The following is a 25,444-nucleotide window of genomic DNA, read 5'->3' on the forward strand; positions in this document are numbered from 1 at the left end:
TGAGTTTATAAGAATCTTGTAACCTCTGGCCAGGACAACTAACTGATGAGCCCTTTCCCAGCCCCCCTCTCACTGAGTCTTACTGCTCCACCCCGAGAATTTATATGAAAAGATGCCAACTCCAGCTCTGTCGAAAGTCACAGAGCTACCTTCAAAGCCACGCTAATAATGTAGAGTGGGTCATAGGGCGTCTTTATCCATAAGCAGACAGAGATTTAAAAAAGTTACTTACTATGACAGTCTCCTAGGCCGTCCGTATTGCCACGCTCTATGTCCTGTTCGAAAGTCAGCCTTTTTTTTAAAAAAAAAAAATTGGGAGAACAAGGAAAAAGAAAAAATAAACAATTTCATGAGCTGTCACTCAGAAATGAGTCTTCAGTTTCATTTAAAAAAAAAAAAGTGACCTGTTTGCTAAGTTGAGAGGCCGGTGTGAAAGAAAAAGAAGCCCTCTGCAGCTTATTAAATGAGTTTGATGTGAAACTTTAACAAGAAGCTACGGTAGCAGAGAGTTCAACCCTTGTGCGGGAAGTCAATTAGTTGTGGGTTCTTATTCTCCCTCACTCGTGTTCCTTAAGCACTACTTAAACATCCGATAAGTTTCCACGCTAAAGTTCACACATATAAACAATATGTGAAGTATAGATGGAAGGGTCTGTTTTACTCTTCTCGGTGCTTTCTTTCCCAAGTCCCTTTTCCTATTCCTTTGCCCACAGAACACGTATATTTCTGTAACACCAGTGTTTACAGGCACGCCTGGCCAGTGAGCACGTGAGAGGGCGGTCCCTGGCCAAGAGCTTGCGTTCTCCCTGTTCTCTCCGATCCTCAGCGCTCCTTTCTTTCCCCTCCATTCCTGGTCTTCACCATTCAGTTTGAAATTTAAAACAAGCACACTAGATTTGTCCATAGAAAGCGTGTCTTTCGGGAGAACTTGGCGTTTCTGTTTCTAAAATGTAATTGAAAATTCTGATCTGTGGCTGCCTCACAGTGTATCATGAAGCCCGTAAGGAAACTGCTTTGATCGTCGCACCTTGATCTAATAATCCGGATTTAGCCTCTAATGTCTTTGGCTATAATGGAAATTAAATTCATCCTCTACGAATAGGGATCTCGTCTCATAATGAAAGCCAGTATCCATCCAGTCCCCAAACCCCCTCTCCCAGCAGAGCCCCACATGTGTTGAGCAGGGCCTGTGGTACCAGAAACCGAAACATGGATGCAGACTTGAAAGGAAGTCTCTGGGAGTTCTGATAGTCGCTTTAAAAACAGTTCATAGAAATCATGTTACCTCTGGTCAGTTGCTGAATACAGGACAACTAACTGATGAGCCCCTTCCCAGCCCCCCTCACTGATTCTTTCTGCTCTAACCAAGAAATTTCATGAGAAGATGCCAAACTCCAACTCTGTCAAAAGTCACAGAGCGGCCTTCAAAGCCACGCTAATAATGCATAGGGGGGTCATCTGCGGCCCCCAGGTTTCCAGGTCGTCTTTTACAGTGATCATTAGCTTTGTTCAAGAGAATATTTCTTAAATTATGTGCACGGTAGTCACCAAATTGGCTCTTCTACTTGTTCAGCTATTTTAAAAGCAGAAAGAATGCTCCCAGCCTAGGGAGCTGGGTCTGGGGAGGCTCTTTGGCTGCAGGGGAGCGCTGGACTGCCCTGGATAGATACCTCACTCAGATTGTCCACAACTTTTCTGAGACATGCTTTGAATAGTTTTTCCAAATGTTGTTTTAGATTTCACCTCTAACGAAGTTAAAAAAAAAAAATCACAGGCAGAGCAGAGGAGTTTGATCTAGGGGACTAATTAGGGAATTGCCAAACATGGACTGTGTGTGTAATGAGCAATGAGGTCAAGGTTTGTTCTGCCTAGGAGATAGCTTTATTGGATGAGAGCACCATGCTTGAAGCATGATCATGTGGGTTAACGTATGCTCCGCTGTTTCTTCTCAGCCTCTTCTCAGCCTCGTCTGGTCAATTAGCAGACTCAGTTTGCCATGGCTGGACAAACCATCCACTAACCTCATGGTAACCCGTGGCTCCTTTCTCTGCTGTCCTCAAACCAGGATGCTCAAGGTGTGCACTTTCATGTACCACTCTCATTCTAGGGAATACTTTTGAAGCCCACTGTGTTTGTTCCCTTTTTGTGTTCTTAACCAGTCTAGTCTGGGGGGGATTATCCCATGGGCACTGTGCCATGTGCGACCCCGAGTCTCTGAACTGAGTTGGGGATGGAGAAGGCGCCTGTCAGTTCTGCGGCTGAAATTCTCATACACAGTTTGAGGGAAATTCCTGACAGTTTGAGGGAACACAGCCAAGCCGACATCTAGCATGAAGAGGGATCAAGGCACTTTGCCTCCCCACACCTCAGCCTCCTTACCTGGTGAGGGGTGACAGATGGGCACAGGAACCGCTTTCCTTCACCCACCCACAATATGGGTCTCTGGAGGCAATACAGGTTCTGTGGGGGTGGGGAAAAGATGACTGTCAGCTACCCAAGATCGCTTTCTAACTACTGTGGAATGTCTAGTTGTCAATGAGGCGAAACACGTACTTTTTACACTTGCCATGGCGCTCGCAGCGGCCGAGAGGCACCTTTATCACGCAGGTAGAGAATGCCACATACAGGGAGCCGCTTGCTTTGTCGAGCTGCATACCCATAATCCTTTTGTCCTCCACGCCATCATAGCTGCACCTGGTTTTGTGAGGTAGGAGGAGACCATTAGTAGACTCTCAGGAAGGATTTCCTTTCTCCTGAACCACAAAATGGCATACAGCCATTTTGGGGCTGACATGCTGACCTCATAATTGAAGATACCTTCTGTAGATGCCCTACATGGGCGGCTATAGGATTATAACGTTATTGGCAAGGGAAAAAAAAACTAATGCTCAGTATTTTCTGGGGTTGGTGTGAAAAGTAACTGAAAACTGCATAAACCAACTTGTCTGCCATGGTTTTCCACAGATAGAAAGGGCTACAGTAGCATGACCAATAATCACCAAGCAAGGACCCAAAGTTTGACTCACTTTTCCGGGTTGTAAACATTCATCTCCTCCAGGAAAACGCTGCCATTTAAGAAACCACTGCTTCCTATCCTGGCCAAGAACTTCAAGATGATTCCCTTTTCTGATCCCAGGAAAACCACAGTGTGATTCTGATACGGCCCAGCGGCGTTGTCTACTGCAATTTTGGTCAGGCGGTACCTAAAATAACAGAATCACATTTGGGGGAGGGGGAAAAAAAGACTTTTTGTTAGTCTGTCATTAAAGGTCCCCTTTCCACTTCAAACAACTGCGACCCAGCTTTCTAGTAACAACAATGTCATGAAAAATATATGCAAGTAAGTAATGCTCTCCAGCCGTCCTGGCCCTTTGTTTTCATATGCAGTACATTCGAATAGCTCCAACAGGGAGAAGGAAGTTATGTGTGTGCAGAGGCCAAATTCCATAGTAAATAAATAGCCATAACCATATGCAAGCACTCAGCACCGATCCCTTCCATAGGCAATAAGGAAAGACTGATGGCGCCAATGGAGAAGTGACTGTGCTTAGCATTCTTTGCTACATCGAGAAGGAAAGCAGTGGATCCCACTCTCCGTGCTTTTCCAAGGAGGCACAAAGTGTTTGTTAAAGAGAGGCAAGATTAGAGAATGTTCTGATTGTACACAGAGGAGGGAAGAGGGCCCTGAAGGTGAAGGACTCAGAACAGCATGAACATCAGGAGCTGCAAGCCAAACCACGGTTGGTAAGGGAACGGAGAAAGACAAGTGCAGAATGAAGTTCTCTTTCTAGAAAATTCTTTGGTCATTTCACCTTTCACAGATACTTATTTGTCCTAAGTACCAAGACAGGAACAAGAAAACACCAGTCTTCCTATGAGAAATAGGCCATGGCTGCTAGGTTACGCTCAAGTAATTTTATAATTCAATAAAAGTCAGGGGATTCGAAACGGGGTGAACTCACTATTTTGTGACATCGACTGCCACAATTTAGAAAAGCCTGCTGTAGTATTTGGAAATAAGCTTCCATCACAAAGGATACTGGATGCCATCGGAGCTCTCCAATCAGCTACTACTGCTCTGTTGGCATGCCTTCAGATAACGAATACTAAGGTATAACTCCCTCACGCTGCCATGCCATTACATACACAGTGTCCCTTCATGCCACAACCCAATCATGTGGAACCAAGCAGGTAACCACTTCTTCTCCCGGGTCCTCCCTCTCACCACGTCTCTGCACCGCACAGATTGGATTAACAAGCTAATCTGGAAGAAGTATTTTTCTTTCTTCTAATTGCTGGCACATGGAGAACCGGCCTGAAAATACTGGCACTCTTCTCACTGGGAATGCAGCGATGGGGATTTGGTGGCATCTACCCAGCCTGTCAACATTTCCTAGTTGAATCAGTGCCCAGGATAGCAGAAGATGTTTGTGGCATTTCAAAGCATGATCCACTGACAGAATCCACGAACACAAGATGAAGTCAAGGAAATCCATTGAGGACGCGGTTGGCTTGACACCCACCTGACCATCGTTCTCAGGAACCACGGCCGGTTGATGATGGATGGTACTGCCTCATCCATGAGTGGGTGTGTCTTAATGAAGTTCAGGGTGTCATCAGGAAGCTCATTGGAGGTTGCATATCTTTCTAAAGACGAGGAGCCGGCACAACAACCTGGCCTAAAATGAGACAAAGGTTGAGGTTGGGGGGTGGGGGAAGAGTTATTTCATGCCTTCTGGTAAATTCTTTGAATGAACGGCTTCTTGTAGCATCTGGCATGGAGGAGACTGTGCCACAGGCGGCGAACAGGAAGAAGAATGCAGAAGGGCACCAAGGACAATATGCTGAGATTTCCACTGGACCGCCTCCTCATTCTGTGAAGAAGCCTTAGCTGGGACAGCTCAGTTTCATCTCCAGGCAGCTTGGCTTCCTTCCAGATGTGCAAACGAACCCCAGTGAACAGAGATGGAGCTGGAACTGAGTGAGTGAGTGTGTGTTTGTGTGTGTGTGTGTGGGGGGGGGTGCGTACATCCCAGGGTTGCTTTATGCCATCTGTCAACTTGATACAAACCTAGACACACCTGGGAAGAAAGACCCTCACCTGAGAGACTGTCTCTAATCACTCTGACCTGTGGGCTTCTCTGGGAGGCGTTCTCTTAACTGGTAATTCACGTAGGAGGATCCTGCCCACTGGGGATGGTACCACCTCTAGGCAAGTGAGCCCAGGCTGTGTCAGAAAGGTGGTAGAGCAAACTAGAGGAGGCAAGCCAGTAAGCCATGTGCCTTATGGTTTCTGTGTCAACTTCTGGCCTTGGCTTCCTGCCTTGGCTTCCCTTGATGATAGACAAGAATAAACTTTCCCTAAGTTGTTTTTGGTCATGGTGTCTATCATAGCAACAGAAAGCCAACTAGGAAACCTTGAGGTTCTAGATGCAGTGGTTCTCAACCTTCCTAATGCTGGGATCCTTTAATACAACTCCTTAGGCATGGTGTGGTGACCCCAACCATAAAATTATTCATTTTATTTATTTATGTGTTTGTTTGTTTGTTTGTTTTCAAGACAGGGTATCTCTACAAGCTTTGGAGTCTGTTCTGAACCTAGCTCTTGTAGACCAGGCTGACCTTAAACTCACAGAGATCCACCTGCCTCTGCCTCTCGAGTGCTGGGCATGTGCCACCACTGCCTGGCTCCATAAAATTATTTCATGGCTACCTCATAACTGTAATTTTGCTACCCTTATGAACCATAAATGTCTTATATGCAACCCCTAAACTGGTCACAACCAGGTTGAGAGCCACTGTTCCAGAGACATGTATTCTACAAAGGAGGGGACTAGGCTAATGCTTTCACAAGCATAAAAAAGAGAGATTTCCACAGAGGTACACACCAGCAACACTCAGTGTTACAACCTCTCGGAGTCTATTAGTTCACGTGTCATTCTTGTCTTCGTTTGTTATAAGATTTGGGCAGGTCTGAAAAGCCAGTTACATGGAAGATCTTTCCTGAAAGACCAGTTCCTTGCAGATCACACAGGTGAACTTTTGAAAGAAATTCTATCATTTGTTGAGGTACATGGAAATCTCGGCAAAGTCAGATCAGAGCATACGAAGTCTGGTGCAGGAGAGGAAACCATGCCTCATGATACAACCTTTTCCCATACCGTGGGGCTACAGCCAGCCGGCTCTCCACAGTCAGCCTGCTCTTCACAAATGGGATGAGACAAGATAGGGAAGCATGTGGGTACACACAGTGACATGGGAGAAAAATCCCTTAACCCATGTCCTGGTGATGCCTGCAAGACACCATATTCACACACCATGATACCTGTCTCTCTCTCTCTCTCCCTAGAAACCAATCCCTCCACTTTCACTCCCTTTCTTGATCATTCAGAAGGTACTGATGTGGGTAATCTATCTAGTCCCTAATGTGTACTTTCACAATGAGTCTTCCTTGACCAGAGAAGGAACATGGCAGGCAACTCAGCTGACAGAAAGGGACGGCCCCTTGGGCTTCTTTGCTTCCTGATCTCTAAATTGATTCAATTAAATGCACTTGTAGGTATCTTGGTAGGATAGCAGAGCAAGGGAGACCATTAGAACAACAACAACAACAACAAAAAGCCAGGAAGACATTGGGCTTGCTTCCAGCGCCACATAAACTCAATATAGAGATTTTCCCGTAACTTAGACCACAAGAAGAAAGGTGTGGAGTATAAGTCACACGGAGTTGGAAAACATGGGGTCAGGAAGGGAAAATATTCTTCTCGAGTTAACTATTTAATGGGAGCATATAAAGAGATTTTATAGAACCATGATATTTTTGCAGTGTCTCTGGGTGTTTCTATGTGAGCGAGTCTAGGGCACAGCTTGGAAAAGGCTAGCACTATATTGTATGTGGACACAGAAAAGCAACGCACCATACCAACTAAACAATTCATACACTTGTCTTGGCGCCCTGGAATCAACTCTGATCCCACTTGTTCCCCTAAGTCAAGGAAGTATCATTTATATTTTACATTTTATTGGGATTAAAGAGTTCTTATACAATGAGAGGGAGGCACAGCAGAGGTATCTCCCTAGTTATATGAACTTGCACAATACAGTTTACTCTCTGGTCCTTAAATTTTCCACCTATAGACCAATGGGACCAGCTCTAGAAGATGGTTCCTATCACCTATTATATTGGGCAAACCACATTTACAAAGGTTAAGCAGAAGACTAAAGACATGGTTTGTGGGTACTAAAGATTACTCTGGGTTCTAGTAAGGATTGTGAACGCAAATATCACATCATGAGAGTCTTTCTGTTGTTTTTGGGTCTCTATCTGCCTGGCTTGGGATGCAAGGCTTCAGTGTGTAGTCTTCAGGATGCTCACTATCAGAGAAGCAGTTTCACCATTTCAGGGTTTAAAGATAGCTGACTAAATAAATATTTGCACATACCTGGGTTTAGGGACGCGCTCGTCTGGAACCGGAGTCCAAGTAGAATCAGGAGACTTCTGTTCCTTGAACCTCCCAGTAAAAACATTGGCAATGTCGAGCATGTCATAGGCACAGACTGCAGACCCGGGGATGCTACAAATGACATTTCACACCAGGTGTTACTCACATAACTGCTATTCATCCCCTTAGAAAACATACTCTGAAGAAACTCTTATTGCAGGCAGGTAGGATTTAAAGTCCATATCCTGAGCATTATAAATGAAGGGATCATAAGTCTAAAGAGACCAATCAAATTTGCATCAACAGTCTTAAAGAACAGACTCGCTAGTGCAGTAAACTCAAGGGGAAAAGCCCATCATTTTTTCATTGCCTCTTGAGCCCCTTTGTTTGTGGGGGAGGGGGAGAATTACGAGCTTATTATAGAAATTCTGTGAACCCCACAGAGAACAGGGTCCTGCCTTTAGTAGCTAGGCCACAGTTTAGGATGGAGATAAAAAAACAAAACAAAACAATCAATTCAGAGCAAGCCAGTCAGGACAAGGTTTCATAGCATAAGATGCCTCCATGGGGTTTTGATGGGTGGTCACTGGTCAGGCTGGAGGACTTTACAGAGAAAGAAAGGCACATTCCAGAACCAGACCTCAGGTCTGGCAAGCCTGTGGTATAGACTGTGTGACAAAAAAATGGGAGGAAACAGGCTGAGGAGGGAAGGGAGCCAGACTACGCTGGGGCTGGTGTGCTAGGCCAAGGTGCTTGCTTGCTCTTTTTCCCCAGCGTAGAGAGGGACCCCTCAAGGATTGGCAGCAATCTGTCATAACCAAGGCTTCCTATGTGGAGGAGGAAGTGGAAAGGGATGGAACGAGAGTGAATAAAGACCACATGTAATTTAGGATGACAATGGTAAACACATTTGTAGACTGGCAAGTTAGGCTGTCTGATCTGACTGAACAAATAATATTTCTGACACCGCATAATCATTATAAGATAATTTTAGGACCACTTAAGAAAATAAATGAGTTTATAATATATGAGAACTCACTATGGTATTATAATCACAAAGTAACCCAAACTTTTAGTAAAACAAAACCCCAAACTAGAAATGTATTTTTAAATCCCACTAACCCCTACATTTCCATGTACCAAGGCAGCATGTTTTCCAAAAACCCTAGATAGATGGGATCTTACATGTGAATATTCAAACCCTGAAATATTTTATATCTTCCCTGTTCTCAAGTCTAAAAATCCCTATAGATGATTAAAGCTTGCCTAAATCTAATCGAATACTTCTTGCTGCGATATAAGCTCCCGCTTTCATTTATCTTCAGTGAGAAATCCTTGGCACTTGCCCTCCCTGTAATTGAGGAGTATGAGTTCATCTTTCAGCTCGCTCTCTTCTGGGCTCTACCCAATACCTAGGCATGTCTTTCTAGATGCTATCTTCCAGTCTTATCATTTTTCATGCCTGTCATCTAGGCACTCCTGAAGCTCATGAAAGTCCTCGTAAAAAGTCTAATCCTACGTGTATGCTTAGAAGAAGATATTTCGTAAGGAAGCTCTAAAATCATACACAGACAAAAGAGCATGGTGCATGCATTTAGAGCTCATAGTCAGTGGTTACACCCAGAGTTATGCTCATTTCCCCCAATAGTGTTGGGACTCTGAAACCTTATTGGCTTTATGGAGAGCTGGATGCCAGCGAAAGATGGTCATTCTGCTAGTCTATCATTTCCATGCAAATTCACCGTGTTGGGATCAATTATTAATGTGCCATTTAATTAATTAATATTTCTGATGAACTAAACATAAAATAGAGATGAAGCGACAGTATTTTTAGGGATAGTGTTTAGTGGCTTATGAGTCCTCACTAAACCCTTCCCAGCTGCACTCGTGCTGGGGTTGGGATCTGGGCCATGAACTAACTGCTTAAACCATTGGAGGTTTACATCCTCTAGTGGGATACTAACTAGAATCTTGGGTGGAGCCCTTGGCAGGTTCCCTTGCTCCTAAATTTCTCACTGAAGCAACTTTTCAATGTAGCATTTTAATAATGCCCACTCTACACACACACACACACACACACACACACTCACATACTCCCAGTTCAGTCAGGGAAACACTACAAATGAAACAGGAATACCAGATGACCTGTAAGAGATCAGAGGAAGATACTGAATTCCAAACCTGTCCCTTCAATCACTGACTATGTGATCCAGGCAATGGAATGTTTTAAGCTTTTACTTCATGTGTGAAAAGAGAATAAAATTTGGCTTATCGAAAGGAATCACATACAAAGTATTTAATGTCAGTCATATAAATAGACGATATTGCCATAACTTACTTCCCTAAAAACATTAATTTAATAATGCTCACAAATTCTAATTAGTTCATTGATGAAAACTCAAAGTAATGCTTGTTATGTACAAATAGTGACGGCTGCCTTTCCATCAGCTGCAAATCTTTTCCCCAGGGAAAAGGGAGCTGGGAAGAATATATTAGGTCAACACAGCCAGGGCATGGTTACCTGTTATAAGGTGTGGAAAAGGTTGCCAAGACAACGTCACGGCCATTAATGCGAATCACATCTGTAACCGCCTGGAGTATATTGAAATAAAAATGAGAGTCTCCAGGCACTGAGCAGTTCAGGCGAGCCTTCAGGAAAGATGTCCACTGCTTCTCCAGGACTCTCTGAGATCCTCCCATGTCATTCTTACAAACCTGAGCCACCCTAGGGAAGACAACCTGCAGAGAAAGGCACACAGAGGGGATGAAATGCAGATCTTAGAAGACTTTGCCTTCGCCAAACAGAAATGGAACAACAAGCTACTTAATTTAATAATGCATTTCTACAATCAAAACAAAAAAAAAAAGAAAGAAAAAAGGAAAAACATCAGCATAGAAACAGAATGTTTTAAAAGATAAGGCGATGGCATTTAATATGGAGCCATAAATCCTTCAGGGGATGAGCTCCCAGCCACATAAACTCATTTCCATACAGACTGCTTAGCTTTTATTTCCTCAGACAAAAGCACACTTTGTATGCACCATCTCTGCCATCCCTACTGCCTGCCTCTGGGGTCTGAAATCTCATACTTGGAGTGTGAGTCCTTCTAACCAGGAAAGCCACCCTGGTATTTTATTTGCGCCCTCTAACTCAGTGACCTTGATCTGCTGTCTGGGTAAAAAAAAATAGCTGAAATAAACATCCTCTAACTGTAATCTTGCTCTCTACAATAACACCAAGACTCAGTTTGCCTAAAGATACTGGGTATGGATTCTCTCTATGGAGTCACTCAATTAAAAGGGAAAATTGTACCTGGGAGCTACATCTCAAAACACTTCGAATGAAACAACCAAACATCTGTTAGTTAGATCTTCAGTGGAGATATTCAAGAGGTTCCCTGTAATTTGTTACTGTTCTGAAAGAGTGGCTTGGGCTTCCAGACAGCTTAGTCTGTCGCTTCTGCCCATCCATAGTTGTGTTGTTACTGGGTTCACAATTTGTATCTCAAGGTCATTTTAAACAACACTGGTTGCAAAGACAAGTCTCTGAGAATGTCACAACGGAGCCAGGGATGCCCTCCCCTCTTACCTTCCCCATGGTGTTGTACTCTACCGCAATTTCTCTGAAGAAGAAGTAGATATAATCTCCATAATCCAGAGCCTGGACAAAGTAGGGCTCTGTGGACAAACGGGCATGTTAATTGGAGATATGTCACATAGTGTTAAGAGAATTTTAATCAAGTGTAGCCAAAGACGTGTTATTAATTGAAAGTGTAGGGCTATTAGACATGTGGTTAACACTAACCAATTCTAATGGCTTCACAAGTGCCGGCGCTAGTGATTTCAGAAAGCACTTGAGCCTACAAATTACATCTTTCCCAAGCTTTGCCCCCGAGGGTGAAGAATAAGTATGCTTTGCAAATCTCTGGAGTTTTATTTTCCACGCTGGAACGTCCATATTGCCTAGAGTAGTTGGTGCACACTGCTCCGTCACCCTGACTCACACAGGCCTGGGAATGGCTGATTTCCTGTTCCCCACCACTTCATCCCGTTCCCTTTCATGAATGCTCTGTTCAGCTCTTTTCATGAGGGACTCTGGAATGAGAGTTTGGGGCAGGGAAAGATGAATGTTATGCATTCTATTGTCACGGCGCTGGTGGTTTTGCTAATACTCCAGAAGCTCACGGGAAGGGGAAAAAGGGAGGCAAATAAATCAGTGGAGGCAAAGGATGCAATTTACATGGTTTCGGCTGTCAGAAACCATTACCAAAATGAATCTACAGTCTGGTCCATCCAGACTCCAAATCTCTTACGAGGTCTGCGTCGCTCCTCCCTCTCTTCATTTAATTGCTCACCTTTCAACCACTTGGAATCATGTTTGACGGTCCTGAGGGTAGGGCTGTCTCCAAGGCTTCTGTAAATGACTGCATCAATGGCCAGGAAGTCAGTTACTGTGGCAGAGTAGAGTTTTCCCTCTGAGGAGAAAAGGGAAAGAGTTGAACAGGGTACCAAACAAGGCAGGGACGGATGACAGTGAAGATGTCCCCTAGACTGCTCTCCTACATCAGGCAAATGAGATGGGACAATTGGGAAAAATCCAAGAAAAAATGCTTGGCCCACGCTCACCATTTGAAATGGGGATCATGAGAAAGGAAACATTTTTCATTTTTAAAATTGCATGGCATTTTTTCCAAGCAACAGTGGCAGTGGCAGCTGCTCAGGGAACAGAGTAAATGAAATATGCTATTTGCTTCACTTGATTAGACGGACCTTGACTGAAATCTCAAGGCCAAGGACCCTTGGACGCTACTACTGCCGTCAAGCCATGGCCAACTGGATTAGGAGGGAGCCGTTGAGACATAATAAGAGAGCAATTTTATCAACAAAGGCTTTAAATCCATTCAGAAATATGGATGACCTGAGTCCGAGCTGAGTTTGAGTAAGGGGAAGAGGGAGATTCATAGGCTCCGGTGGCTGACCAGATGCTTACTTCTGTCCTGAGAGTCACAGTCCCTCTTTTCCTTAGTCATAAAAGTACAGGCTCACACCGTTGGGCCCAGCTTTTCTTTTGAGTTCTGGGGATTCAAACTCAGGTCTTCATGCTAGGATGGTAAGCACTTTACCCATAGGGCTACCTCCTTAAGTGTCTTTGATCCATTTTTAATGAATTTTATGGTTCCATTAATTATATTCAAAGAAACTTATGTATGACATAGTGCACTTTAAGTTTTTCCATATGTAAAATCTGTGGCTGATAGTTAAGTAAAAAACCTTGAATAAACATCTTTTTAGAAAAATTTTTTAGATGCATTTATTTTATGTGCATGAGTATTTTGTTAGCATGTAGGTATGTGCACCATGTGTGTGCCTGGTGACCAGGGATGTCAAAGAAAAGAATGCATAGGCTCTCAGGGAACTGGAGTTAAAGATGGTTGTAGACACCACAGGGGTGTTGGGAAGCAAACCCAGGTCCTCCGAAAAACAGTGAGTGCTCTTAACCTCTGAGCCATTTCCTGCTTGCACCATATCCTGCCTCTGTTGGCAATAATGGCATTTACTTCTAACAAGGCTCATCCGTTAGCAAATGCTTAGTTTTTATAAGATGTCAAACGTTCCAGTGCAAAATGATCCAATATCCCTCCTGCTTGGATAAGGAAACATGCCTTTTTCCTTGTAGCTGTTGGAAGTGAGGCAGCTGTCACAAACAGTCAGTCCCCTTTCTAGTTCAGAAGTCTTCTCTTTAGATTCCATTTAACACTGAGACTTCCCCTGGCCTTGTTGCTGACAGTACAGGGATGCTTCTGCCTGTGCTGTGCTGGGACCTTCCTGTTTCTGCACTCTGACCCCATGGACCAACCCCAAATGGGAGACATTGAGAAGGAGCTGGGAATTAACTGCTTCATAACCAAAGCCCAAGAGTTCCCATGGCAGTTAGGCTCTGCCAGGTTTTTGCTGTCATGATGGTAAGAACAGCTGACGGTGTGACTACATCCTAGAACAACGAATCCCTTTTACACCCAACACGTCCCTCTGCACCCTCTTCCACATATACAGCTGACAATGAATTCCTAAACAAACTTCCCAACTAAAACATGCTCATATACAAAAATCCCAGGAAACTGGAAAACGCTGCCTACTAGCTACTTCTCTACAGCCTGTTCAGCAGGAACAGGGGCTCCCATAGGCGATCAGTAACTCAGCACTATGGCCGTTTGGTCAGAGGTATGCACATAGTCGAATCAGATCAATGGCATTTGAGAAGGCTGCTGCTCTAGCGCTGTGAAGAAGCTTCCAGAAACGTCCTTTTACTTCTCCCTTTTTGTTCTATCTGTAAACAAGATCTGCAACCTTTGAGACTGGGAGAACAGCCATCCCACGAAGAAGGAAATGAAGAGCAGGGAAATGGCCATGAGAGACATGCCATAAATACTGTCAACCTGACCTCCAGCATTAGATCCTCAATGGTGGTTCCACATAAGGTTTTCTATCACCTAAGCCCAAACTTCCCATTCACCCATGCAGTATTTGTGCCATCATCCTTTCACGAAGGCACAAAAGGCCTGTGGGAGTGGGGCAGAGACCTCTTTTGAGAACCAAAACTACAGTTCCCAACCTAATTTCAAACGGAAGAGGCATTCTTAATTACAGTATTCACCAGAGAATCCGTACAACTGTGACTCCACAGATCCTTCCAAACAGATTCTCCGCCACAGGCTGAAAGATGCAAAGCCAAACCGAATGAGGAGAAATCAGGTCACCTACCTGCGAACAGGGCGATGTTGGCATGTTTGGCATCATAAGGGCATCTGGCCATTCCGCTAAATTCATCCCCGAAAGTTTCCAAAGTATCGATCTAAATAAAATAACGGTTTTACCACCAGTTACCGACAACAGTAACAGAAACCGATATTTAAAAGTAATTTATAGGCACCTTGCAAATGCATCCTTGTAAATACCCACTAAAGTAAATCTATTAGTTTCAGATAAGAAAAGGAGGCTTTGAGAGATGATTTACTTGATTAAGACTCTGTAATTAAGGTAGTGTGAAATTTGACTGTGTCTGATTGGCTCTTAACCCATTACAATAGACAGATTTCCATACCCTCGTGGAATGGTCAATAAATAAGCATTTTAGACGAAGGCATTTCTAAGGTAATTGCCGGGAAAATCTACCTGCCCCAATTATCTCATGAGTCGTGAACTCTAGAGAGAATGAACTGCATTTCTGGATTTGTTTTGCCTGATGAGTCCTTCCTTTGTGGATTAAATCCCAGTAGGAGACACTGGAATTTTTTTCTCCAGTTGGTTAGCGGAACAGTGTGGCATCAGCCAAGATGAAAAACATGCTAGCTAGCAAAACTCAGATGGCCTCAGCACCTACGTCAGTCCAGTTTCAGAATGAGCCGCAGAGAAGCAGAGGGCCCAAAGGTGAGGGGCCTTATGTAGGTCAAAGGCAGTGAGAGGAGGGGCTGCTACCTGCTGATGCCTGAGCCCAGCCTGGCTCTAGCTCCTTTACACTAAAGAATAGGAGGTTAGAGCCAAGGTGCTTGTGAGTTATATTTGGCTCTATTAGTATGGAGAGATAAAGGCAGAGACAGAGGCAAAGGGAAAATGAGGAGAAAGAGAAGAAACTGAACACCGATTTTAAGTCTTATACAAAATCCTGGATTTCTTCTTTCTTTTGAACAGTAGAAGTCAATGCATGTCTTTCTTACTCATGTGGCTATTACTCAACTGTTACAGGTAACACACACACACCAGGCCCACAGGCATTTGTAGATTGGCAAAGGCTCCCCAGTTGTCCGCCAAATGCCATTGCTCTTTCCTCCGGAGCACACTACAGCACATTGCCCCGCCTCCCCGCACTCTGATGCAGCTGTGTGACCATGTTCTGGCCAAGGACATGTGAGGATCAGCCACCTTGGTCCTTTCTGCTTCCCCTTGGCATATTACGGACGATGGCAGCAGGACCCTCAGAGAGGGCAAAGGTAGCCTCGGGAAAGACTCAGATCTTCTCAACCCCTCCGTAGAATAGACACATCTCTCTGACCACACTTGGCTGTGAGGAAGGCACGGAGTACACCTGTCACATGACTCAGAGGTTAGCACGTCTTCACCGATGTTAATCTGGTGCCTGCTGTCTGCTCCCTCATTTCTTAGTAGGTAAGAGCTCAACCCCAAGTTCAAAATTGATCTCATTAACATTGTTATTGTCACAGCCATTTCTAGCCTCCTCTTAGCTTAAACATAGTTTGACTGCCGATCTAAGGACGAAGAGAAGATAAACCTAAAACAGAAAAGGTCACCTGCAGTGCACCAAGCTGCCCAAATCAAGGCACTTGAAGTCACTGGTCAAGAGTAGAAGCTGAGGATGTGACAGGCATTGTGCTATCCTGTCATTTGTACCTTCTGCTCTAATGTCTCCACTGGACATGACAGAACTTTCTTCTTTGAGGTGGCCCCTGTATTAAGTTATTCTGTGTTTGTGCACTGCACTTGTAAATCCCACAAAACAGCAGTGTTTAAAATGTAACCATTTTGGGGGTAAGAAAGTCAAGTCAGAGGCATCCTTTAAAGCAATGTATTCTCCCTTGCCAGAACATTCCTCACAAGGCTCTTTTTCAGATACTTTATCCCAACAAGAGCTTTCCGTTGAACTGCATAGACTGTGTGGTCTGTGGGTCTGGCAGGTACTCAGTAATGAACACATCACACAAAGGAAATGACTTATTTAAGCGGGGCCCGCTCTAACCCTAACATCAAGAGGGATGCGGGACCTTCTCCTAAATGAGTGGCTGTAGCTACAATGGAGTCAAAGCGGGAAGCTTATGAGTACTGTGCCTATTTGTATCTTTGGGAAGGCCTAGAGGCTAAACAAATAAATAAATACCATAGTGAAATACCTCTGTCCATGACATAAGAACTAATCCTTGCAGTCACAGAAATCTCCAAATGAAACCATAGCTCCTGGGAAATCAAATCCCCATAGAAGACAAGTAGTAATATAAAGACCCCGCTTAACTTTTATGGAAAGTTCAGGTGGTCTACAACTCCAAAGGAGGAAGGAGAAGAGCTTTGGAAAAAGTGCAAGGCCCCCAAGTTCTTCCCCACCTAATTTTGTTGGGGTCTGAAATCTTTCTAACACATTCAACTTTATTTTAAAACAACAGCAGAAAATTTGTAACTTAGGATGTGGTGAGGAGGTAAAGACCAAGTGTCTGCCGAGTTACTCTAATAACACCGCCACTTGCTTCTCTGCTAGGAGGAAACCGGAGCCCCATGGTGGAAAGGCAGTCAGTCAATGGTTTGCTTTGAGTCTTTGGTCTTGATCTGTTCATAAAAAGCACGGGAGAGAGCGGCTGTTGCCTCCCTCTAACACATGGGTTCTCAACCTTCCTAATGCTGTGAGTCTTGAGTACAGTTTCTCATGTTGTGGTGACTCCCCCTCAACTATAAAATTATTTTCATTGCTACCTCATAACTGTAATCTTACTACTGTTATGAACTGCAATATAAATATCTGTATTTTCTGAGGGTCTCAGGTCACCTCTATGAAAGGGTTATTTGACCCCAAAGGGATCGCAACCCACAGATTGAGAACCACTGCTGTAGCACAACACATCACACTGTGCCAAGTCTAACAGAACAATGCAGTGCTGGGCCCTGAGGCAGGATGAGAGTGAACACCATCCTGTGTGAGGCAGGATGAGAGTGAACACCATCCTGCGTGTAGCTTCGGAGAGCACCAGACTGCTGGTCATGTCACCACGGGGGTGGCTGCAAGTGAGAGGCGGACAGCATTGCTACAGGCGAGGGACGGTGGGAAAAGGAATACACACGGGTGGAATGAGCTAGAACACTCTTAGCCTGTGTGTCACAGTGCCAGGAAAACCTGCAACTTCTCACCAAAGACAGCTTTCAATTCCTTTGAATGTGTTAGAAGCCTTAGTCTTAATGAGTCCTAAACAATGACAAATGGGGATGGAATGCCAAGTGGTAAAATTAAAGCTGAAATAGCAGCTGGAAGCTCTTACTAGAGTAGATACGGGCTAGATGGGCTATAGTCATTAAAAACACATAGGTCCTATCTACTTTAATCCCGGCTCTTTCCTTTCAAAATAGACTTTCCTGTACGACTCTTCCTTTTATCTTAGTGGTTGTATCTTGGGCAGTACCTCTTCTTGTTTCACCCTAATCTTGTTCACCCTGCTGAAACCAGTTTCCAAGCACAAGGTGGAAGATGAAACAAAGACCTTCTTTTCAACCTTTCCTGCCAAGAAGAGGCCTGAGTTGGGAGGTCTTTTCCGGGTAAGCCTGAGGGTTGACGCCAGCCCACCATGGCTTCTCACATCCTCCGTGCCATTGAGGTATCGCTTTGTGAGGACAAAACCCAATCTAGTTCTCCCCACACAGCTCCTGAAAGAAATCTCCCATCCGGCGTCTTGCTGGATGTGTCTACTCGTGCTATACGGGTATTTCCTGCTGTCCCGGTTGGGTTTTCGGTCAACTTGACAGAAACTAGAGCCATCTGAGGAACCTCCACTGAGAAAATGCCTCTGTAAGATTAACCTGTAGGAAAGACTATGGATGCATTTTCTTGATTAATAATTAATATGGGACGGGAGGGAGCTCATTGTGGGTGGTGCTACCCCGGGCAAGGGGGGCCGGAATGAAAAACGAAATCAGGCTGAGCAAGCCACGGGGAGCAAGTCAATAAGCAGCTTTCCTCCATGGCCTCTGCTTCAGGTCCCACCACGAGGTTCCTGTTTTAAGTTCCTGTTTTACCTTCCCTCATTGGTGGTGGACTATTACCTGAAATTGTAAGCCTAAATAAAACCTTTCCTCCCCAAGTTGCTTTTGGTCATGGTGTTCTATCACTTAATAGAAGCACTAAAACACCTGCATGGTACCACCCATGTAGAACTCCCATCTCCCAGTGCCCTGTGAATCCTCTAGTCCATCCAGACTGGAGGCAGCCCCATCACTCGCTCTTCAAGAGAGTCTAGGAGGCCTTATTGACACCTAACTCTCTTACCCTCCTTGTTGTGTGCCTCATCAATTACTAAACCTCCCAGGGTTATTGTTTTTCTTGAATCTATTCTCTTTCCTTCTTTCCTGGGACAACCTACCTTTTCAGTTTCTTGTCATTGTCCCTTGTCACTTCAGGGTCCAACACTTCCTAGCTAGATGAAGTTGCCCAAGCTCAGTAGGCTGTTTCTCATACTGAGTCTCTGCTTGCACTGCTCTCAGTACCCAGAATGCCCTCAGCATTCAATTGGCTGACTTCCTACCACCCTTAAGACAAAGGGTAGAGACTACGTCCTTCATGATTTATCCCACCAGGTGCGGGCTTGGGAGGCACTATTCAGATTCTGAGTCATCATAAATGTGTTTCATGCCCTTGGCAGAGTCTCCATGCGGTATTAACGCTCCAGCTAGGAGACCAGAAGGTGGGGACTTTTTAGAAGAGTCTCACCTGCCTGCTTTTTACACTTCTACCCCCTTTATCTCAGGTGACGATAAAGAGGACTGTGCTGTGCTTCCTCAACTAATCACTCCATTTGACCGAAGCGCCAACTCCGTGGACACACAGCATTTCTCCTGGGGCTTGGCCTTCCTAGCAGCCAACACTTCTCTGCCTTTACAGTCTCAGTGCTTGGCTACTATAGAAGACATCAACATATGTTTCCTGAGGAAAAACTGTGGCACAAAGAAAAGCTAACAGAGGCAGAGCCAAGATGCGAGAGCTCTGGCCCTTCTGCTCCAGCAACTCAGGGGCTCCCAGTTTCCTCAACTGTAAACCACCCCCCCCTAACTTGATTTCCTGAGTCTTTGAGGCCAGTCCTTTCTTTCTTTTTTTTTTTTTCTTTCCTTTTCCTCTTGTATACAGGCCAAAGCAAGTAAGGCCATGGCCAAGTGAGCTGGTACAAATTGGAATTACATTCCTCTCTTGAAAAATCTTACAATGCAGGAGTCTATGGTTTCAAGCAGCATGCTTTGGCAATATCTTTTACAATAGGAATTCCTTACCAATTAAGTGAGCTTCGGTCCTCACAGAGGTAATGCAGGAATGGGAGGGAGAAAGAGCAGAAGAGAGGAAATCCACATGCCACTCTATGTGGTAAGTATGCAGTCTCCCGAACAATAAAGAATAGAGACTTCTAGAAATCACCTTCACCTGAGAGGCTCTTTAAAGGTGTGTCAGTCAATGCTGAACAAACAGGAAGCTTCGGAGCCTGCTCAGGAACACCCTCTTGTAGCGATACACCAAGCTGGGTAAGCGAAGCGAACCTGTACGGCGTTGAGTTACCTCTGTGGTGGCTGCAGGTACGGTGACAGTACATTACAAAATCACCTCCTGGCAGTGTGCTTACCATCAGACAGACAGATGACATTTACCTTGTAGTTTCTGCAGGAAGGGTTGAAGGCATTGGTTCCACAGACGAACAGGGTATCGTCATTCTTCTTGAGGAGAACTTTAATGAAATTGTGACATTCATCCTGAAACAAGAATCGAACCGGTCTGAACAGAATCCACGCAGCACAAAAGCCCATTCATCCCCACAGACCGTGATCCAACAACAGAAGGATCGCTCACGCATAGAGAGAAGCGTGTGTAAGGATACAGAGCCAGACCGGCCCCCAGTCACATGGTCAAGTTGTTGCTGATGTCAACCAAGACAGGACGTCCATGAGTGTTTCAACAGTAAATACAAACGTGGCAGAGAATGGTAATGTATGCTTCTTTCATTTCACAGAAGAAAGGGGGATTAAATGCAGCGACCCCTTATCGTAGTAAATTCAATGCCAGATGTTCTAGGGTTTCTTAAAGACACCTCTATGTTATCCTTTGACCAAAGGCCCAGAAGCCTGTGAGTCCGTTGTGTTTCACAGGAGTACTTCCACAGGCCGGAGGTGTGCCCTGACCTGCAAGGTGGGTTCCTGAGACAGATCACTCAGGAGGCTCAGGAGACCAGCTCAGAGTCAGTAATCCCTACCGGGCCTGAGGAGAAGCCCTCGCTGCAGCCCAGGCAGCTGTTGTAATATTTCATCACATTAAGAGCAAACTATTTTTGCAAATTAAAGCTTTCAATAAGTTGATGGAAAAAGCAATTACGGGGGAAAAGGGAATACCAAGATGCATTCAAATCACAGTCTACGGCTGGAGATAACCGTCAAACACGTAACCCGAAGTGGCAGCCACAGGAGAAATGGAAATTGCCTACCTTATGTTTCCCCTTCATCCTGCACGTGTCTACATCGGCCTGTCTAGATTTCCATGTCAGTTTCTGCAGGGATCAAGAAAGAAATCAATTAGAGCCCAGAGGTTGTTGCATTTGATTTTAGAAGTAAAAGTTCCCTCGGGGCGACTAGAGACTAAACATATATTTATGGAAAGCTTTCTACACCCTTTCCACACATGATTCATTCACCAGACAACAAATATTAGAGACGAAAACTTTTTTTTGCTTCATTTTGACTTCTTATCTGTTCATTAAATGACAGGAGGGACCGCGTTGGGAGATGAGGAGACAGGAGAAGCGTGGGGATTTCATAGAAAATATCCAAAGGAAACGTGCAAAGTTGTGCTCATTTGGGTAAAATATGTGTCACTGACATTTTTGTTCAGTTCATCAATCAGTGTTTGCAAAAAAAAAAAATGACCTTTCCCTGAAAATATGGAAATCATTTTCTTAAACATAAAGTGGACATTCACTGCGGGCAGACAGCAATTTAATTCGGGTTGTGCTCCTTCGTATAAATTCATGGGCTGAGTCTCTCCGACTTGTACTGCAGAGTTTTATTAACTAGACTATCCCCATGCGGAGCCATGAGAAAAGCTTGCGTTCGGCTTTAAGTACGTCTGGATGATGATTCAAGTCCAGAACCAGCCAAGTAACATCCAAGCTGCATGGCGTAGATGCACTAACATTGGGACAGTTTTTTAATATGTTTGGGGGACAGAGTTTTACTTATGAAAATTGATATTTTCTTGGATAGACGTGGCAATATTTTATTAAAGGATTTTACAAATTACACAAAATCCCCAAATGTCTACCCACACACTGATGAACGTTGTGTTTTAAAATGTGGAATAAACTCTAAATCTGGCTTTACGAAAGGTGTGCTGGCATTGGCCCTACCAACCCAACCACTGCATTTAAGGTACGTATTCCCTAAGGACCCCCGTTTTAGAAAGATGGGCTTAAAAACAACTTACTTTGCTACAATAAATTTCTTCTGTGTGGGATGTGTCTATATCAACAGTATAAATATGGTCCCTGTAAAAGAGAAGTTAATACAAAGTCAAACACAAGAGTTAAACCAACACATTTTCTATGGAATAAATTTATTATGTTTGGAGCAGATAAGACCATGACTATATTAGTTAAAACAAAACCAAATAACAACAACAAAAAAGCTATCAACCAGGTTGTGATGGTGCATGCCTTTAATCCGAGCACTCAGGAGGCCAAGGCAGGCAGATCTCTGCGTTCAGGGCCAGCCTGGTCTACAGAGTGAGCTCCAAGACAGCCAGAGCTACACAGAGAAACCCTGTCACAAAAGCAAGATATCCACATGCTAGAAAAAAAAAAAAAGAATTTAGCGTAAGAGATTATCTTGAACCACATTTGGTCCTTAAGATTTTATCATGGCATCGAGTTGATACACAAAAACTTTAGGCAGCTATTCTCCTAATCTCAGAACTACAGAGCCATATATATATATACACAGAGCTCTGCTGGGAGGGCCTGGAGATTAACCTGGTCTAGAGGCTAGAGCGTAGCTGGGTTCATGTTGGCTCTCAGTATCTTCAAACCCATGCACAAGTTGCTTGGTATTCAATGTGCTACATTTGATAATTTGAAAGACAAGATGGAAGGAAGGTAAAATTATTTCCAGAACTGTCCTTCCTTTCACAAGACCAAATGTACTCAAACTGAGGTTGACACTTCATGCTTCTGCTCAGTTGTTTTTGTTCGGGGTTTGGTTGTCTTTACAGTTTTTTGCTGCCAATCTCCCCTTGGAAGGGGAGCCACAGAATCGGCAGCTCAGGTGTGGGGCTATATTTAAACCTCCCTCTGTGTGAGCAGAGTACAAGGGTCTTTTTGTCTGGAATTCCGAAGAAAGAGAAGAAAAGAACCACACTCAATGGAGGAGGTGGGGGGCTGGTGGGGGTAAATCCAAACAGCTCATTTTCCCTTGAAATAACATTGACTTTTTCTAAAACGCAGGAAGTCCTGGGGCTGGAAAATTATCCACAGCTTTAAGCCAGGACCTCAGGGCTCCTGTGCAGACTTTCAAACCTCCTCATTAGTTAGAAAGCAACAGGGGCTGGCTGGGGGAGAGGAAAAGAAAGCAATTATTTGTAAGACTCATATATGATACGTGTGTATATGTATACATTCAAATATGCACCTATACATATAGACTCCATTTCTGACAGGTATATTTACTTTGCTTTCAGAGAAAACACAACAGAGAAAAATCAAAACGGTTCCTCACATGGAAATCAACGGCGAAAGCAGGGGTGTTGGCTTACAGATTCCCTTGTCTGCTTCTGAGCCAGGCATGAGCTTGTGTGTGAGAAAAGGCGTGTGTTTGTGTCAGGGTAGTGAAGGGGGGGAGCGAGGAGCCTGCTTTACCAACAGCTGGCCTGGGCAGCTTCTCCAGCTTCAGTAGGGTGCCAGCATCACTCTGCCCTTTAATTTCGAGGCCGTTTATTGCATTCGTTTATTGCTTGCTTGACTTTATGAAGGCGCTGCGGCCTGGCCACATTATGAGCCTGGAATTGCCTGTGACATTGGTATTGGGCTTGAGATGACTGGGAGAAGCCTTTCCTTGCCCCCTTTCCCTTCAAAACTTAAGTAGAAGCTGAATATATGAATTGTAAATTAACCACTGATTAATATGCACTGGCAGCTCCTCAGAAAGCTCTCAGATTGCCCCCTTTTGGCATGGCCTGTTTATGTTAATTAGCAGTTTAGAGATTAAAAAGAAAGAAGAATTTACAAAGTGGATAATAATAAGAAAGAATTGGAAGGCGTTCTCGCTACCAGACCCCATCAGTCCCCAGGGTTCTGGATGGGACTTGGCTTTCGATCGCTGACACCAATTGTCTGGGAGAACTGGGAAGCCTTTTAAAAACAATTCCATGAGTGAAATCTCCTTCTGGACAGAGGCAATCTTTTTCAATATCCCAAAGACCACATGGCCCCAGTGGATAGAAATGGTGCTTTATGGTCTACTATAATCCAGGGCAAAGGAGCATTTCCAGATGCCCGTGCGCATCCCAGTACTCCTAACGATATTCTTGCACCTGAATGTAGTGATTTGAACGCAAACTCACTTAATCCTAGGACTTCCTCTTTCCCAGCCCATTGAACACCACTGAGTTGTATGGCCACGGCGTGAGCCTCAGGGAAGGACTCAACTTTAAATCCTGCTAATGTGCTACCCAGGAACCTGGATGTCTCAGGGTAGTGTTGGGGAATGTGATATTAAAAGGAGAGGCCCTAAAGGCAGCGGCAACAATCCTTTCGGAATTTTTCAGAGCGCGAACAGAAGGGAAGTGGCTGGGTGTGGAGTTATGCAAGACACCAATGTAAGGGTGCTGTACACTTGAACCTGTACACTTGCCAAAGAATGGCAAGTCTATTCCGTGGCTTTGGGAAGGGGCACACTCTTTTCTCCTTTCTGTTTCCTCTTTTTCCCTTTCCTTGAGATGGAGAGTTCAGGTGAAACTGCCTTGGTTTTAATGATCTGGAATAATGAATGCTTCTTCTGCGACGCAACACCTGGCTTCTAACGCAACAGCTGCCCCAGGCCCACAGCCCACACCTATGCTTAAATCACTGGCTACAAGGGCTGCCTGCTACAACCATTTCTGTTCCCAGTGACTCCATTGTGAAGAAAACATGACAGGGGCTACCCAAGCCGACCTAGTCCTCACAGGTTCGATGTTTGACTGTCTGGATCAGCATTTGATACATTGTCATATAAAGCTAACTTTGCTTTACAACATGGAGGAAATTAATAAGGATACCAAAGTAGGAGCTGCCATGCTTCCAAAGAGGAGGGGGCTGAGCCCTCACTGGAATGTTCTGAAATGAATACCCACAAAGGCCGCTCTCGGGCAACAGTTATAAGTTATTAATTCACGACGAAGACTTTCATTTCCCAGTGGGCAGCACAGGGCAGGGAGAGAGTGGCTATGTGGCCATTCAAACACTGTAGCCTTCACTGGAGCCACTTAATCCCCATCTTGGTTTCTTTCTACAGGAAGTGGGGAAGGCAGTTACTCTCTCTTAAGCCTGTTTCTGGGATCCAGCAAATTAACATTAATGAAGTTACGACGATGTCTTTTACTTATACAGACATACCAGCATGAATAGCACCTGTGAAGGCTTCTCTTGGTTGTTGTTGCTTTTTAAGTGTTCAGCGTTGCTTTCCTGTGGCCAAGTGTGTGCTGGGCTTGGGACATTTCCATCACACTCAAGGCTTTTCACTTTACATTACGGAGATTGCCACCCATATCTAAACTTCCAAGGAATCTGGTACTGTTGTTATTTTAGCCACTCTGGTCCTGGGTTCAGAGCCGTATACAAACATCATCTGTCTTCTTCCCATCGTGAACTAATTCACCTATTTAGAGTCAGGTAAGTACCCAGAGGAACATTCGGGGTGGTCCTCCTTGAATGAGTTCCATACCCCAAACCTGGTTGGAATGGTGAGAATTGGTGGCCTTGGGCATCTCCTATGAATTGTTTCATTTCATAGTTCCACGCCTTGTTGGAATCACTATGTGCTTCCTAAAGACACATCTCATCTGGCAGAGGGCACATAAAACCAGAGAAGCTGTGGAGCAGCTGAACCATGGGCAGGATTCGAATAAAAGCCCAAATCCATGTGGCCCTCGTCCAAGTGGCATTCTTTTTTTTTTTTTTTTTTTTTTTGGTTTTTTTTTTTTCTTTGCATGTTTTTTATATAGAGAGTTTCAG

General features: G+C 44.4%; 1 protein-coding gene across 4 annotated transcripts in view; it reads right to left on the minus strand.

Moving 5' to 3' along the window:
• The window catches only part of Sema6a (semaphorin 6A), a 124,730-nt gene that overhangs the window by 31,806 nt on the left and 67,480 nt on the right, over positions 1 to 25,444 (minus strand). For 3 of the 4 annotated variants that reach the window (XM_005356082.3, XM_013349561.2, XM_005356083.3), the window contains exons 4-16: positions 21,664 to 21,724; positions 20,669 to 20,731; positions 19,842 to 19,943; positions 14,205 to 14,295; positions 11,798 to 11,917; positions 11,032 to 11,120; positions 9,964 to 10,181; positions 7,443 to 7,574; positions 4,524 to 4,679; positions 3,027 to 3,203; positions 2,554 to 2,694; positions 2,380 to 2,460; positions 233 to 291 (exon numbers count right to left, since the gene is read on the minus strand). In XM_005356082.3, coding sequence (XP_005356139.1) covers positions 233 to 291; positions 2,380 to 2,460; positions 2,554 to 2,694; positions 3,027 to 3,203; positions 4,524 to 4,679; positions 7,443 to 7,574; positions 9,964 to 10,181; positions 11,032 to 11,120; positions 11,798 to 11,917; positions 14,205 to 14,295; positions 19,842 to 19,943; positions 20,669 to 20,731; positions 21,664 to 21,724 — 1,490 coding nt within the window. Of the gene's footprint in view, positions 1 to 232; positions 292 to 2,379; positions 2,461 to 2,553; positions 2,695 to 3,026; positions 3,204 to 4,523; positions 4,680 to 7,442; positions 7,575 to 9,963; positions 10,182 to 11,031; positions 11,121 to 11,797; positions 11,918 to 14,204; positions 14,296 to 19,841; positions 19,944 to 20,668; positions 20,732 to 21,659; positions 21,725 to 25,444 lie in introns of those variants that run through there. The other variant, XM_026783402.1, reaches the window with a different exon arrangement.

This window comes from Microtus ochrogaster, chromosome 18, assembly GCF_000317375.1.
Source record: "Microtus ochrogaster isolate Prairie Vole_2 chromosome 18, MicOch1.0, whole genome shotgun sequence".
Classification (NCBI taxonomy): domain Eukaryota; kingdom Metazoa; phylum Chordata; class Mammalia; order Rodentia; family Cricetidae; genus Microtus; species Microtus ochrogaster.